Below are 13,435 nucleotides of genomic sequence, written 5' to 3' on the forward strand. Positions count from 1 at the left end.
TGTTTTCCTTTTTTTTTTCTGAGATGGAGTCTTGCTCTGCTGCCCAGGTTGGAGTGCAGTGGCGCAATCTTGGCTCACTGCGTCCTCCGCTTCCCAGGTTCAAGCGATTCTTCTGCCTCAGCCTCCCAAGTAGCTGGGATTACAGGTGTATGCCACCACACCCAGCTAATTTTTGTATTTTTAGTAGAGACGGGGTTTCACCATGTTGGTCAGGCTGGTCTTGAACTCCTGACCTCATGATCCACCCGCCTTGGCCTCCCAAAGTGCTGGGATTACAGGTGTGAGCCACCACGTCCAGCCAGGGCCCATGTTTTTAATTTTTTTTTTTTTTTTTTTTTTTTGAGATGGAGTCTCGCTCTGTCGCCCAGGCTAGACTGCAGTGGCACGAACTCGGCTCACTGCAAGCTCCGCCTCCCGGGTTCACGCCATTCTCCTGCCTCAGCCTCCCGAGTAGCTGGGACTACAGGTGCCTGCCATCATTCCCGGCTAATTTTTTCTTGTATTTTTTAGTAGAGACGGGTTTCACCGTGTTAGCCAGGATGGTCTCGATCTCTTCACCTCATGATCTGCCCACCTCAGCCTCCCAAAGTGCTGGGATTATAGGCGTGAGCCACTGCGCCTGGCCTTACATTTTTTAAGGAGCTTGTTGAGGTCTGCAAAAGCTTCTGCTAAACCCTTCACTGTGAATTTTCTTGGAGGTTCTTTTTGTCTCCTGCAGTTTCCTTTTCTCTTGCACCTTCTTCAGCTATGTGTTCCTGTTCCAGTTCCAACAGATTCTCATTAGTCAATTCCTCAGGAACCATCTCTAGGAGCTTCTCAATGTCATCCTCATCCGTATCTAGGTTAAAGTTGTTTGCCATCTCAACCACAGCCTTGTTGATTTCTGCAACCTCTTCATCCTTAGCAGATTCTTTGAAGTCATGAACAAACTTCTTCAGTGTCTTCTAGATGTCATTCACATACTCCTTGGTGACATCACTCCATGCCCAAGCAAGGTTCTTCATGCAGTCATAGCTGTTGTAAACCTTCCAGAGTTGCATCAGTGTCTTCTCAGTGTTTTTCAGTTGCAGCAACAGCCTGGGCAAGGATCCTCCTCCTCAGGATCTTTTAATAGGCCTTAAAAGCTGCTACAACTCCTTGATTCACTGGTTGGATCAAAGATGTGGTACCTGGAAGGAGACACAACACTGTGATATTGGGATGAAGATCATCAATCAAATGAGGATGTGTGGGTGTATTATCAACAAAAATCATAATCTTGAAAAGTATGTTACTCTCTAAATAGTACTTCTCCATTTTGCTGGCATAGCAATTCAGGAGGACATCCTAGAAGAAGAGCTGAGTCATCCATGACTTCTTATTGCTCGTGTAGTACATGGGCAGTGTGTGCTTGTTGACATGCTTGAAGGCTCTGGAGTTCTCACTGTACCAGATCACGAAGGGTTTCAATTTGTAGCCTGCAATACTGCCCCAAGCGAGACTGTTATCGAGTCCTTAAAAGCCTTGAAACCTAGCATTGACTTGGCTTCTTTATGGATGAAAGTCCTTTCAGGCATTCATTTCCAGAATAGGGAGGTTTCATGCATATTGAAAATTTGTCTGGCAAGTAATCTTCCTTCATAATCAGCTTATCTAGAGTTTCCAAAAATTCTTCAGCTGCCTTCACATCTGCATATGCAGACTCTCCACTCACTTTGATATTACATAATGAATAATGATTCTTGAATCCTTTAAACCACCCAGAGCTAGCAGTACATTTAACACTGTTGTTGGGTCCAGTCTTGAATTCTTTAAACATTGCAAACAAACTTTTTGCTTTGGCCATGATCATTATGCTGAGAGGGATATGTTTCTGCGTCTGGTCTTCAATCCAGGTCACTACAAGTTTCTCCATATCTGATACAGGCCCTTCTCAAATTTTTGTTAGTCTTGTTGCCTTCAATGAAGCAGATCCTTTAACAGCTTCTGTCACTTTGTTCTTGTTCTTTAAGACTGTAGATATGGTAGAATGGGACTGCCTGACTGGTGAGCAATAACCATCACTGATCTTCCACTTTAGTTGTCCTTAATCACTTTCAATTTTTTTGCCACGTCAATCACTCGATGTGGCCTCTTACTGGCAACATTAGCTGTGGATTTTGTATGCTTAGGGGCCATGATGAACAAAACAACACAAGATTTAATCAAGCACAAGACGAAATGATGCAATCAAGAGATGTGCCTAACTGGGATGTATGAGGCTGTCCTGGAGTAACACTGAACACTGTTTTACAGCAAACTTAAAAAAAAAAGTAAGTAGAAGTAGTACACTCTAAAATAACAATAAAAAATAAAGTAAATGCATAAACCAGTAATGTAGTTGTTATTATATTGTACATAATTATATGTGCGATACTTTTACATGACTGGTGGCACAGATTTGTTCACACCAGCATCACCACAAACACATGAGTAATGCCTTGTGCTACGATGTTACCATGGCTATAATTGATGTAGGAATTTTTCAATTCCATTATAATCTTATGGAATACATATATGGTCTTTCATTGACCAAAATGTCATTATGCGGCACATGACTGTATTTTTAATGTACAATTAAAGTAATAGTAAATTTTTCATAACATACCTGATTGTCTCCTGATAAGAAAGGAAAGAAATCTAATCCTGTGGAAGAAAAAAATTATTTCAGTTAAAAAAAAAAAAAAGAAGGAAAAACTCTTCCAAATGCCCCAATACTTCAAAAACAAATACAAGTCTTAAATGCTATGTCACTCAGAATTTTATTTAAACATGAAGAGTTGAGCTAAATGTTTTACGTCTCTCCCATCTTTAGATTACTAAGGCTGAAAACTAAGCTTTGGCAATGATTTGTCTTCTCTGTGACCCCATTTGGGGGACTGAGGCCATGATCACTCTGTCAGATTTAACACTGATCCTTAAACTGGCATAGTACTTTTAACAAATACTCTCATCGACTCCTCTTAAGGAAACTTTCAATCTACTCTCAAAGTTACTCCTCACAAGCACTTCATGAAGTATGTAATTATTTTTGCCCTCATTTTGCAGGTGAGAAAGTTTGAAGTTGAAAGAGTTAGGTTAAGTAAGTTGTTGCACTGATTTTTCTTTCTTAAAATTTTGCTCATTTGCTATCAGATTCAACTGACAGACTGCAGTGGCACGAGGGGAGAAGAGATCTGAGTGCCTGCAAACTGGCTATTACATAAGAAGGAATAGCCCTGATACCTGGCTGCTGAGGATTCACTGCAAGCAGTCCCCTTCCAATTAACATTCTTTTCTAGATCACCCAATGTGTAATGCAATGAAGAGCAAGTAAACAGGCATGAATTAAATGCTTCATTGTGATATCTAAACTTGGGGAAAAGTAAAACACGCAGATGTAGATAAATATATTACAACATCACAGATACTCTGGGCATCTACTCACTGTCTACATTATAACCGATTACAACATGAGGGCTTACAAAATGCATAGCACTGTTGTTCTTGATAGTGACAGTGCATTTCATACATGTAGAAAAAACGGTATAGAAAGATATCTAACCAACTGTTAAGAGTAGCTGTAACTGTCCAGACGTGGTGGCTCACGCCTATAATCCCAGCACTTTGGGAGGTGAAGGCAGGCGAATCACCTGAGGTCGGGAGTTTTGAGACCAGCCTGACCAACATGGTGAAATCCCGTCTCTACTAAAAATAAAAAATTAGCCAAGCCAGGCAAGTTGGCGCGTGCCTGTAATCTCAGCTACTTGGGAAGCTGAGGCAGGAGAATCACTTGAACCCGGGAGGCAGAGGTGGCAGTGAGCCGAGATTGTGCCATTGCACTTCAGCCTGGGCAATAAGAGCAAAACTCTGACACACACACACACACACACACACACACACACACACACACAGTAGCTATAACTTCCGGGGAGTGGGGTTGGGGGATAGGTAGAGGGAAACTTTCACTTTATGTTTCTGTGTTGAATTTTCTACAATGAACATAAATGGTTTTTTCAATAAAAAAGTTATTAGATTATATGACTAATATACAAATTATAATGCTACAAAGATATACAAGAACAATTCTTTTTGATATGATTATTATGAACTCAAAATATACAAATGAGTCTACTGACATTTCAAACTGCTTTTAAAAAGAAGGATCAGATAAATATATACACCTAGTATGTACCCACACAATTAAAAAAATTTTTTTTAAATGATCAAATTCATTAGAATAAAAACTAAAACTTTCAAATGTCTCAACTCACCATTAATTAAAACATAATACAACATAGTTACCCACAATGCCTGTTGCATTACAACTGAAGTCAGGGAACAATAAATAATGTTCATAGGGCTGGGCGCGGTGGCTCACGCCTGTAATGCCAGCAGTTTGGGAGGCCGAGGCAGGAGGACCACGAGGTCAGGAGTTTCAGACCAGCCTGACCAAAATAGTGAAACCTCATCTCTACTAAAAACACAAAAAAGTTAGCAGGGTGTGGTAGCGGGCGCCTATAATCCCAGCTACTCGTCGGGAAGCTGAGGCAGGAGAATTGTTTGAACCTGGGAGGCGGAGGTTGCAGTGAGCTGAGATCGTGCCACTGCACTCCAGCCCAGGCAACAGAGCAAGACTCCATCCTCCATGGCAAAAAATAAATAAATAAATAAATAATGTTCATAAATACCAAAATTCAAACCCACATACTAGCGATCATTCAAAAACAATTTGCAGAGTACTCAGGAGCTCACAAAATCTAAAGATTATTGTACTAGTTTTACCACTGGGAGTAAAACACTGGCTACTGATGACAGTACAGGAAGTGGGTCAGTATTTTTAACAAAAGCATATTATTTCTCTCAGTTCCCTGGGTTCAAGGCCCTGTTGGCTCAACCTTCCAGTTCTTCCTTAGATTCACCTAGAAGAGAACTATATAGATCAAAGGCATTCATAATGCTATGTGACAATACAGAAGAACCAGTGACTCACCTTGTAAGTCATAAGGCATGGGTGTCATGTGGAAAGGATGCCTATAGTCTTGGATGAGGGAGGTATTAATGTAGCTTGTGTCTACAGCAGGAAGGCTTGGGGTGCGGGATACTGGAGATGCTTGATGTGGAAGACTTAAAATGCTGGAAGAAGGAAAGATTGGCATAGTTTTCATTAGTCAGTTAAACTCTCAAAGTTAAAAAAAAAAGGGGGTTGTATCTCACAACGAACCCTAGGTTTTATGCTGGAAATAAGAACAAAACCAAGCAAAGTCATGTATAATTTAGATCATACACAATTACGAGAAAATAATTCGTATACATAACAGCATTTAACAGAGGCCACAGGAAGAAATGGACAGATGCAATGGTATCCAACATTCACAAACCTCACATTGCCTTTGGAATATCATCACCTATGCTTTCAGAATGCAAGAGAAAGGTACAGTTGAGCCACTTTACCAGGATATGAGTGAAAGATACCTACATCAAATGAAATTCGGAAACCCTTTTAAAACAACACTGGAGTACTGGCTAGTAAGAAGTATACGTATGCCCTAGCAAAGAAAATACATATAATAAGAAAGAGGGAATGAAGCAATCTGAGTGGTTAGGAGTTGGATTGTAGTCTTTGGGAGAACAAAAACTGGGTATTGTTTAGTATACCCAATGCCCGGTACAGTTATCAGCATGTTGTCTGCATAAAAGCCCTGCTGAATCTAATGAATGTAGTGAAACAAGAAGAAATACTCCAAAATGAGGCCGGGTGCGGTGGCTCACGCCTGTAATCCCAGCCCTTTGGGAGGCTGATGCAGGCGGATCACAAGGTCAGGAGTTCGAGACCAGCCTGGCCAGCATGATGAAACCCCATCTCTACTAAAAATAAAAAAATTAGCCAGGCATGGTGATGCACGCCTATAGTCCCAGCTACTTGGGAGGCTGAGGCAGGAGAATCACTTGAATCCAGGAGGCGGAGGTTGCAGTGAGTCGAGATGGCGCCATTGCACTCCAGCCTGGGCAACAGAGTGAGACTCCATCTCAAAAAAAAAAAAAAGAAATACTCCAAAATGAACAGGTGGTGGAGAGTTTTTAAAAGGAGAATACTATAACTGGAAAAAGAAAACATAAAACAAGAATTAGGACTCTAAAAATTCACTCTAAAAAACAGTGAAAAGTTTAAATAGCTGAGTAGCTTTTTTTTTTTTTTTAAATTTACTAAAAATTAAGGGAAAGGCAAAAAGGAGAAGAAGGAAAAAATAATTTAACTAATTTTTGGGCCAGGCATGGTGGCTCATTCCTGTAATCCCCATACTTTTGGGATGCAGAGGCAGAAGGATAGTTTCAGCCCAGAGGTTGCCCAGCCTGGGCAACATAGGGAGACCCTGTCTCTACGAAAACTTAAAAAACTTAGCTAGGCCTGGTGGCACGTATCTGTAGTCCCAGCTACTTGGGAGACAGGTGAGAGGATTGCTTGAGCCCGGGAGGTCGAGGCTGCATGTGCCGTGATTGCACCACTGCACTCAAGCCTGGGTGACAGAGCAAGAGCCTGTCTCAAAACAAAACAAAAACAAAAACAAAACTAATTTTGAAAAGAAAAAGAATTATAGTAGCCCTCTTGGAAGGAAACATAAGGGTTATATGTTACCCCACCAATACAAGAGGCTGAAGGTATATGTGTCATAGAAAATAAAGAGAAAGGAAGCAATAAAGCAGCTGTCTTTTGCTTTTAATGCTTCATGTAAAGTACCTGGGGCATGGGGATACAATTTCAGTGGTATAGAATATTTCAAAAGAGAGCTGGGCACAGTGGCTCATGCCTGTAATCCCAGCACTCTGGGAGGCCGAGGCAGGTGGATCACCTGAAGTTGGGAGTTTGAGACCAGCCTCACCAACAGGGAGAAACCCCATCTCTACTAAAAAATACAAAAAATTAGCTGGGCATGGTGGCCCATGCCTGTAATCCCAGCTACTCAGGAGGCTGCGGCAGGAGAATCACTCGAACCCAGGAGGTGGAGGTTGCAGTGAGCCGAGATGGCGCCATTGCACTCTAGCCTGGGCAACAAGAGTGAAACTGTCTCAAAAAAAAAAGAACATTTCAAAAGATGCCAAGGTTGGATTTCTAGGAATAGAGTTCCAGTTATGACCATCTACCACGTTTTAATGAATGGGATATGAAGCATAAAACACACTCTCGTCTGCCTCATAAAAATGTTTCATCTAATGGAAACTTTGTTAAACCTCTTACATCTAGAAAAAGTACCATTTACCATTAGCTGAGTTATCTCACAATGTCTAAGAGATTACGAGAGGATTTAAAATGCTAGTCTTTGAAAACATCTCAAACAGCACAGACAATTTCTGGATGAACATTAAGCATTCAGTGGCTAAAGACAACAAAATGTTTTACATTTAGTTTTTGCCTCTAATTCCTGGCTGCATGCTTTTCTGTCAATTTGTAATAATGATTTGAAATGCATTTCAACCTTTATACTGCATAATAACAAACACAATATGCTGGACTGAGGTTTCCAGTTACCAATTAGTCATTATTATAAAATAGCTACTAGTGTTGACTATGGTATTATTCTCCTTCTAAGGATGTAAACTTTCAAATTTCTTGTTTTTATCTGCAAATAGAGAAATGTCTGGCATTTGCAAATACTATATCTGGGTTCAATTAGTCACTGGGAAATTCAGGAAGTAGTTAATGCACCTAATGTTATTTTCCAAACATCATAAACACTATTTAATTCTCTCCAAATGTTTTTGGAGAAAGAGCAAAGTAAATATCCAAAGAAGAAATACTAGATTCCTAAACACTCAAATGTCTTCTTTAAAGAAAAAATACATAGTCAGTAATACTATTGAATACTATTGAATAGTTTACATAAATACATATGACTACTATTAATAGTCTAAAGAATAGAACTAATATATATATGACGATGCATTTAACCCAAAAGTATTTATATATCCAGAGGTTTATGAAATATCTTTTAACATTGTGATTATGGCACTTAAAAAAATCACATGACAATGTGTATTTGGTCATACATTTATAAAATATCTTGGAATTGAAATTCTATAAATACTTGTTCTAACTTTAGGTAATCTGACTTTTCCTTTTCTCCTACTCAGACACAAAATACACTGGTGTAATAACAAGGTCAGGCTTGCTGGGTTACAGCCATCAAGGTAGGCTTTTATCAGAGGTCATGTTCATAAGAGTAGGATTTGTGTTTAAATTATTTACTTTGTTTAGAATGATGATACTGTTTTTAATGTCTTTGTTTCTCTCCCTATGCCAAGACAGACTACTCTATAATGAAAATACCAATGTGTGAAATACGTTTGATTGAAATCTTATTTTTTTTGAGATGGGGTCTCATTTTGTCACCCAGATTGGAGTGCAGTGGCATGATCTTAGCTCACTGCAACCTCCATCTCCCAGGTTCAAGTGATCCTCCCACCTCAGCCCTCCGAGTAGTTGGGACAACAGGCACACAGCACCACACCTAGCTAATTTTTTTGGTAGAGACAGGGTTTTACCATGTTGCCCAGGCTGGTCTCGAACTCACTGAAATCTTTAATCTCATTATACACTGTCAAACCTGAAAATGATTTGACTCCAGGCACAGAAATGCCTGCTCTTGATCTGGTGTTGTAACAATGCCATCTATGGACTTTCCTTCTCTCTCTTAGATTCTTTCTTTAGTCCCTACTGCTTGCTGGAAGGGTTTCTGGTTAGCTTCTATTCAGTTACAACAGGCCATGTGGTTCTCCTGCTTTATACCTAAAAAGGGACACATCTATTTCTAGATTTACAATTAGTGTGCCACAATTGTGCTTTAGCACAATCAGAAATCTTGCTCAGAATCCCTGATGTGTCTACAGGACTAACAGCCTGTTTTGGGAGCACAGTTGGAGTCTGCTACTTGTTTTACCACCCCCCAGAAAGTGCTAAGCTCTTTAAGGTTAAGGCTGTACTTACTCATTTTATTATCAACCATGCTTAGCTGAGGGTGTTTTATACAAAGTAGATAACAATGTTTCATGAACTGAAGCATAACCTAGGTACACTGTTATTGATATAAGACTCATGGAAAATATGGGAGAAAAGTCTGCAAAGTGGGAAATGTGTACTGCAACAGAAGTCATTCACTGCCAGCCTCATTCACATTCTGAGGCAGATTTAAATCATTGGTCTTCCTCTGCTTTCCACCTGAAACATTCAACTTGGGGCGAATTTTAGAGCATACATTCCAGTTTGAACAAATGTTCTACATTCTGTGAGCAGGAGCAGGATCACCTGGGAACTTACTAGAAATACGAATTTTCTTTTTTTCTTTTTTTTGAGACAGAGTCTCACTCTGTTGCCCAGGCTGGAGTGCAATGGTAAGATCCTGGCTCACTGCAACCTCCACCTCCTGGGTTCAAGCAATTCTCCGGCCTCAGCCTTCAGAGTAGCTGAGACTACAGGTGCACGCCACCACGCTTGGCTGATTTTTGTATTTTAGTAGAGACGAGGTTTCACCATGTTGCCCAGGCTGGTCTCAAACTCCTGAGCTCGGATAATCCACCTGCCTCAGCCTCCCAAAGTCCTAGGATTACAGGCGTTGAGATACCACGCCTGGCCTAGAAAGACAAATTTTCTTAGTCTCTCCTCCTGACTCAGACGCAGGGGAGCAATGTGTGCATTTTAATAAGCTCTCAGGTAATTCTGATGTATGTACACCAGTTTGAGAACCATAGTACTAGAATCATCTTTTGATAATAAAGAATACTATATCCAAGTACCCTTTTAGTGCACTACCCCAATCCCTCCAGAGTATTACAAACCTGGGAAAAATTCAAACTATTCTTTGATTGCTAAGTTAAATTTCACAATCAAGAATCATTTTATTTGGCAAGTCTTTAATCCCTATTTGCCAAGTTAATTTTCATGATTACTTTTTTTTTAATGTCTCAGCACTTACCCTTTATTATTTAGTGGTGATGTGGGAGAAAGGGAAGGACACGTCCTCTTGGCAGATGGCTCTTCTTCCTCTTCATCAGATGAACTGTCTATGGTTAGGTCAATCACTTCTACTTTCTTGTTTTTATTTGAGGACTGGTGGTGAGAAGCTACTTGATGCTCCAATGTGGAGCTCAAGCATCCTATATGGGAATGATTAAAATACAAGGCAAGGGAAGGGTTATGACATCTCTCTTTTCTCAGTGTCCCTATAGTTTATCAGTTACAGTTTAGATTCACAATATTGTTGGAGCCAGAGAGTAGAAAACCAACAGTGGCTCTGTTCTACTAAGTTTAAAACCATTATTTAATAATAGTAAATTATTTTTCAAAATAATAATAAATTACTGAATTAGAGCGAACAATCAAAATGTGTCTTATGTCCACTTCAGAAGAAAAGTAATTTGAGAGCACAGACTGTATATTAATTTTTGTCTGTATAATATCTAACATACTTAAGAAATACGATGATAGCATTTTCAAAACTCATAGTCTCTTTCCAACAAAAACATATTAAAAGCCAGGAAAAAATAAATAAATGAAAACTGAACCTTTACTACTCTGTACCAAATCTGTTAAGAATTTAAAAAGGGTACAGTTTCAAAAGTATGACTTTACAAATGACTAATTATATTACATTACTTTGAAATCTTATATCAGAAAAATTTTTTAAGCTGGCAAAAAAGTGAATTTAAAAGGATTTCTATCAATAAGTTAATAGGAATCATTAAGCTATCCACAAACTGCTCAGTGTTTTTTAAAAAATATATGGATTTTAATATTGAAAACCAGACTTACAGCAGTAGGGAGACTGCCCCTTCCTTGTGAAGAACTACTCACCATCGACTCCATTGTAAGAGGCAGAAACTTCTTGTACTTCCTTTTTCGATCTCATTGGTGCCCAAGTGCCATCCTCCTTAAATTGTATTTCATCACAGTCTGTACAGTACTTTAGGATTTCCATAAACAAGCTGTAAGAAAACAATTCATCCTTAGAATATCATATTTTAAATGAAAATAAAAGTTGAACAACTTAAGTTATATTTATTCTTAAAATCTAGTGCTAAATAGGAACATAGCTGCCTAATTTATGTCACATTTATGTAAGAAAATATGTGACCATGAAAAATGACATTTTCAAAGATTTTTAATCATATGGGAAAATGTTCACAAAAAGTGAGAAAAGGTCAACAAAAGAAAGCTTCATTTCAAAAATGAAATTATGTGTGAGTAGTATATAGATAGTAGTTACCTCTGGGTGGTACCTTCATGGGTATTTATTTTTCTTCTTTATACGTTTTTGCATATTCTAAATGACCTACAATAAGCATGTCTTATTTGATAAACTGAAGCAATACATACACAAATATGTAATCAAAGATTAAATCTCTTTGATAAAATATTGTAACAGACATTTAAAAACATATAAAGAATGCATAAAATTAACTATGGCCAAATTCTTAGGTTACAATGTTAAATGAAACCAAAGGATAAAAATTATTAACAGTGTACAATCACAACTATGGAAAGACGAAAATTGGAAAATTATGCACCCGAAAAAGCTTTTTATTTTCCTGTGTTTTACAATTTTTCTTTAAAACAGTATGTGTGTACATGGCTTTTATAACAAGAAATGGGAGAACCTAAAGCTATGTTACATATAAAGTTGGAAAATATTACTATTTAATTCTGATTTACTACTAAGTGATCACCATCATTTCTGAAAAATTAAACATAAAACATTTAAGTTACATGTTTTTCTTTTTTTCCCCCATGACTGGTGTGACATCTTTCAAGCTCCAGGTTATACTTGTATTGCTAAATATACTCAATTTCTGATATTACCACCTTTAGGCTCCTATGTTTTCTTAAATACTATAGGTAAGTTGCCTTAAGTCTTTCGCTAGAAAGTACAGGAAATATTAAGTACAGGCCGGGTGCGGTGGCTCACATGCCTGTAATCTCAGCACTTTGGGAGGCCAAGGCAGGAGCATCACTTGAGCCCAGGATTCGAGATCAGCCTGGGCAAAATGGCAAGACTCTGTCTTTACCCCCCCAACCCCCACAAAATCAAGTAGATACCTCCTTTTCACAATTGTTTTTGTTTAGTGGCAAAAGCAGGGAAAAAAGGAGGCTGCAGAATAGGAGAACATTTAGAGGACCATTCCAAGATGTCTGGTAGGACAGATAAAACAAAGGGGTGTTAAAAGCAATAATTGGTTATTGTGATGCTATAGGTGGACAAGACAAAAAAGAAAAAGAAGATCATGACTGAAGCTGGATCTAATCTCCACAAACAGGTTAACTTCTATTGAAAAGCCCAATTTTGGATGAACCTGAGTTAACCCAAATTTCCCCACACATTTTTTTTCCAATGTGATCTGCATATCTAGGGATGGATGGACTAATGACAGGAAAATGAAAAGGTGTAAGCACACCCTGCTTAAAACCACTAGTGCTTTAAACGACAAATGCCAGGAGACACTGACAGTAACACACGTATTTTCAAAACAAGGGAACATCGAGTTAAAAAGATAAAATATTCATAACACTAATTTGAAATAAATTACTTTGAAAGTATTGGTTTGCAGATTCACAAAAATCCTACAAATACATAACTTAGAATTTTCATCCCAAATCTGATGTGTAACAAACCCAGATAATATATGGTCATTTCAAGGTACCAAAAACACTTAAAGTAACATACCCATCAATAATAAGGTGTTCATATGGAGCCTTCTTATCACAGACAGGACAAACCCAGGTTGGTTTTTTCTCATTCATCTGAATGTAAAGAGTTGCATCAAAACATTGTAGATGAGAACATGTAAGGGCCCGACATGGAATTGTCAGCCGCATTTTACCAAGCTTTAAAAAGGGAGAAAAAGTAAATATTAGGTAATTGCTATTCAACATTTAAGCTTTGACAAAAATTTCCTAGAACACAACAGGTAGGCATGCTGATTTAAAGCATACTGTGTTTACTTTTCATCAATGTAGGAGAACATTAAACACATTTCCTGTGAAATATCCATAGGTTTAAAAATTACAGCATTTCTTTGGCTATCAAACAAAATGACTATGGAAAGTCTACAACAAGGGTTATTTACTAAAATCCACAGCTCACCGATCAGCTTTTGGTGGAGAGGGTCATAACCCCTTGAATTATACTCAAAATTTCGTGTGTGCATTTTTCTGGAGAGAGTTTCACCAGTTTTTTTTAAAAAAGAGATGGGGTCTTGCTATGTTGCCCAGGCTGAAGTGCCAACTCTAGTCACAGGCACAATCATAGCACTCTACAGCCTCAAACTCCTGGGCTCAAGGAATCCTCCTGCCTCAGCCTCCAGAGTAGCTGGCAATACAGGTGCACACTACCGTGCCCAGCTTTTCTCAAATTCTTAAAGCAGTCCTTGATCCAAAAAAACAATTTAA

At 38.6% G+C, this 13,435-nt stretch overlaps 1 protein-coding gene across 3 annotated transcripts in view; it reads right to left on the bottom strand.

Annotated features, from left to right (window-relative positions):
* The window catches only part of PIAS1 (protein inhibitor of activated STAT 1), a 149,846-nt gene that overhangs the window by 5,503 nt on the left and 130,908 nt on the right, over positions 1 to 13,435 (bottom strand). For all 3 annotated transcript variants that reach the window (XR_004057492.1, XR_004057491.1, XM_010363627.2), the window contains exons 9-13: positions 12,711 to 12,871; positions 10,844 to 10,974; positions 9,966 to 10,146; positions 4,991 to 5,133; positions 2,627 to 2,664 (exon numbers count right to left, since the gene is read on the bottom strand). Coding sequence is in view for 1 of the 3 variants with exons in the window: in XM_010363627.2 (XP_010361929.1) it covers positions 2,627 to 2,664; positions 4,991 to 5,133; positions 9,966 to 10,146; positions 10,844 to 10,974; positions 12,711 to 12,871 (654 nt within the window). In the remaining 2 variants the exon portion in view is untranslated. The remainder of the gene's footprint in view (positions 1 to 2,626; positions 2,665 to 4,990; positions 5,134 to 9,965; positions 10,147 to 10,843; positions 10,975 to 12,710; positions 12,872 to 13,435) is intronic.

Source organism: Rhinopithecus roxellana, chromosome 5, assembly GCF_007565055.1.
Source record: "Rhinopithecus roxellana isolate Shanxi Qingling chromosome 5, ASM756505v1, whole genome shotgun sequence".
NCBI lineage: Eukaryota > Metazoa > Chordata > Mammalia > Primates > Cercopithecidae > Rhinopithecus > Rhinopithecus roxellana.